General features: G+C 38.0%; 1 protein-coding gene across 1 annotated transcript; it reads left to right on the top strand.

Moving 5' to 3' along the window:
* The first annotated feature begins 1,362 nt into the window (after positions 1-1,362).
* LOC110454477 lies at positions 1,363-2,742 on the top strand. The gene has a single exon (XM_021503980.1). The coding sequence runs from the start codon at positions 1,363-1,365 to the stop codon at positions 2,740-2,742; it is 1,380 nt and encodes a 459-aa protein (XP_021359655.1).
* The last annotated feature ends 1,329 nt before the right edge of the window (positions 2,743-4,071 follow it).

Raw genomic sequence — 4,071 nt, 5'->3', positions numbered from 1 at the left:
TGCACACAAGGGAGGCCGTCTACCACAAAAAAGATAACGAAGACTTTTTGCCTTTTTTAAGAATAACGCTGGTTCATCGTCATCCCTCCAATTTAACAGTGTTGTAGAAACCTTTTCAGTGTTGTGTATGCTCTGAGCACAAATATGACACTTTTGTAGTTATTATTTTCGCAACTGTTCCGGTATCATATATATTAACTCAGAACTGATAATTGTGTAAGTTGAGATTATGAGTCTGAATCTGTGTATATCTGAACACATGTATCACTTAAAAATGCAGAGACGATAACCAATAAAACAACAAGAGAGTACAATAGTGTCAACAAAACCAAAATACGAATTTAAAATCGATAAAACTGGAGCAAAATAGTAACAAAATAATAATGTACATGCAGACCATGAAAAAAGTACAGGGAAAATAAGACCAGGTGTTCCGAAAAGGCAAGTGTCTTCTGTTCCATCGATGACATCCGCCATGTAAATCTTTTTCGAATCGAAGTAATTTGACATCACATCAATCTGCTCTATTTACAAGAAGGTGAAAAAACACATTACTGTCTAATTCCAGATTTAAACGTGTTTTTGAGCAGAACGAAAAAAACACATCATCTAACACATTTCTGTCAGCATTGCTTACAGGGTTTCACCAGTAGCGTACTTTTAAACAAACACGTGGAACTGTGTTCCACTCACAAGACGCAGAGAGTAGAATTCCCCAGTGAAGACGATGCTCTCTTATCGTTTAAGGACTTTCAGAAACAAATGAAAGTACCATTCGTCATCTATGCTGATTTCGAAACATTTGTAGAGAAAATGGACTCCTGTGAGCCAAACCCAGACCATTCTAGCACGACTAAGAATACCATATTCGAACCCTGCGGGTTTGGATACCAAATCGTGTGTATGGAAGATAGATATACCAAACCACCCGTCATTTATAGGGGGGCTGACGTCAGCAAAACATTTTTGGAATGTATCGTAGAGGAAGAAAAACGAATCAAAAATATTTTAGGTCACCCAGAACCGCTAGTCATGTCTCTTCAGGACGAGCGGTCTTTTATGGAGAGTACTCGGTGTCACATCTGTGGTAAACATTTCACAGACGAAAGTAATGTGGTACGAGACCACTGTCATTTGAGCGGTACATTTCGCGGAGCCGCTCATAACGAATGTAATTTGAAGTATAAGTATCCCACTCACATACCTTGTGTTTTTCACAATTTAAAAGGTTTCGATGCTCACATCCTGACGGAAAGCCTAGGCAAATTTAAAGAACGCAATATCAATTGTATTCCGAACAATACTGAAAAGTACATTTCGGTTAGTCTTGGCGATATTAGATTCATAGATTCGTTTCAATTCATGTCTCAGAGTCTAGAGACTCTGACTGAAAATCTAGCCAAAGAGGGTTTGACGAAATTTAAAAACTTCTCTAGGGAGTTTACCGAATCAGAAGCCAAATTGCTACTAAGAAAAGGGATATATCCCTACGAATACGTAGACACTGCCGATAGATTCTCAGAACAAAAGCTCCCCTCAAAAGAGAAATTCTATAGTTCGCTGAGTCGATCAGACGTGTCAGATGCCGATTACGCACATGCACAGTCCGTGTGGGAGAAACTGAACATTCGAGACCTCGGTCAGTATCACGACCTCTACCTCAAGACGGACGTGCTACTATTAGCCGATGTCTTTGAGAACTTCAGACACATGTGTCTCGATTATTATGGGTTAGATGCAGCTCACTTCTATACCAGTCCAGGTCTGGCTTGGAGTGCAGCCTTGAAAATGACGGGAGTGAGGTTGGAACTCATCAGAGATCCAGACATGTATCTCTTCTTTGAAAACGGAGTGAGAGGTGGGGTTAGCATGATATCAAACAAATACGCGCAAGCTAACAATCCTGACATTCCAGAAACGTACGACCTCTCCCAACCACACTCGTACATCATGTATACGGATTGTAATAACTTGTACGGGAAGGCCATGTCGGAGCCGTTACCTATGGGTGGGTTTCGGTGGGTGGAGAATCCACACACATTTGACATAACCAATGTCTCCAAAGACGGAGACTTGGGGTACGTACTGGAAGTAGATCTGGAATACCCAGACGAACTTCACGACAGTCATTCCGATTACCCTCTCGCACCGGAGCGAAACAAAATCCCCGACAAAGAATTGTCACCGACCAGTAAACAGCTATGGAAAACTTTACATCCCAGCCCGAAACACACCGTTGACAAATTACAAGGGCGTGTACCGACAAAAAAACTGATTCCAACATTAGAACGCAAGACGAAATACATCTGCAATTACAGAAATTTGCAGTTGTACGTGGGATTGGGTCTCAAAGTCACCAAAATCCACAGAATCCTAGAATTCAAACAGAAACCTTGGTTACGCCCGTACATACAATTCAACACGTCAAAAAGAGCGGCATGTACGAACGAGTTCGAGAAAGATTTCTTTAAACTCATGAACAATGCCGTGTTCGGTAAGACGATGGAGAACGTGCGCTCCAGAGTCGATATCAAGCTAGCACACACGGAAAAGAAACTCAAAAAGTACGTGGCCAGACCTTCATTTCAAAGGTTTACTATCTTTAACGAAGATTTAGTAGCCGTTCAAAACGACCAAGTCAAACTCGTACTAAACAAACCAGTGTATGTAGGACAAACCATTCTAGATCTGTCCAAGTGTATCATGTACGAGTTTTATTACAAGTACCTAAAACCGAAATAAGGAGATGGAATCAAGCTACTCATGACGGACACGGACAGTCTTTTGTACCACGTCCAATGTCCGGACGTCTATGGCGACATGTATCGGGACAGACATCTGTTTGATCTGTCCAATTATCCGATCAACCATCGTTGTCACGATACAAAAAACAAAAAGATACCGGGATATTTCAAGGACGAAACGGGAAGCGAGCCCATTGCAGAATTCGTAGGACTGCGTGCAAAATTGTATTCGTACGTGTACGCCGTAAGAAATAGAACTGAAGTAGAAAATCTGGTTGTCCTATGGAACGACATAAAAGAAAAACAGGTAGCTAAAGGTATCGCAAAGACGACCATTAAACATGATCTAAGGCACGAAGTGTATAGAGACTGTTTATTCGAAAACAGGATTAAAATGTGTCAAATGAAATCGATTAGAAGCGATAAACATCAACTGTACGTGTACACCGTCAACAAGTCGGGCCTGTGTGCCTTCGATGATAAGCGCTGGGTCTTACCCAATCGGTGCGATACGCTCGCTTTCGGTCATTACATGATTTCTACAATGGGTCGGTATTAACAACTCAAAACAGAAATGTAGATTTACAAATATTTATTTCAAATGTCGGACTGAATTCGTCATGCGAAATACCGTAAAACTTATAAGTCTCGTTCCGTTTAAATACAATATTATTAATGCTGTATATCCAGAAAATTATATTTAAGAACTAAAGTATTTAAACAATTTCAATTAAGTTTCCAATAAGTTTTAAAGTCTACCTTTAATTAAGTTTTAAAATAAAGTTTTAATTTAAAAAAATAAAAGTTTCAAATATTCAAAAACAAAAGTATTTAAACAGAATAGTTTCGATTAAGTTTTAACAACTTGAGTTACATTTAATTGAGTTTTAAAAAATAATGTTCCATTTCATTAAGTTTTAAAAAGTTTAAAAGAAATAAAGTTCAATTTAATTAAGTTTAATAAATAAAGTTCATATAAAGATTATACATACACATTTTTGTATTTCAAAAAGAAAATGTTTCAAGTTGTATTTCGAAAGGGAAATGTTTTGAGTTGTATCGATTGAAATTTGTTGTCAATACAGAAAAGTAAGCCTATATTCACGTGTATATAGATCATATGTTATGCATTACTATATTTCAATTGAAACAAACTATTTAAAGTTGAAGTATGAGAGATATCATTTAAAGTTGATCGAAGTATGAGAGACTTCATGTGAAGTTTGAAGGGTATGAGAGGCATCATGTGTATCACAGACTGTAGTGTTTCTTAATAGTTTTATAGTATGAGAGATTTTCATCTGAAGTAAAAATAAAATGTATGAGA

Source organism: Mizuhopecten yessoensis, unplaced genomic scaffold (genome assembly GCF_002113885.1).
Source record: "Mizuhopecten yessoensis strain PY_sf001 unplaced genomic scaffold, ASM211388v2 scaffold7901, whole genome shotgun sequence".
NCBI lineage: Eukaryota > Metazoa > Mollusca > Bivalvia > Pectinida > Pectinidae > Mizuhopecten > Mizuhopecten yessoensis.
The sequence above is the reverse complement of the archived record's forward strand: the minus strand, read 5'-3'. Positions and strand labels throughout refer to the sequence as shown.

What these genes read in the sequence shown, in the direction of transcription:
- LOC110454477 (XM_021503980.1), top strand. Translation starts at nt 1,363, where the DNA reads ATGTCTCAGAGTCTAGAGACTCTGACTGAAAATCTAGCCAAAGAGGGT.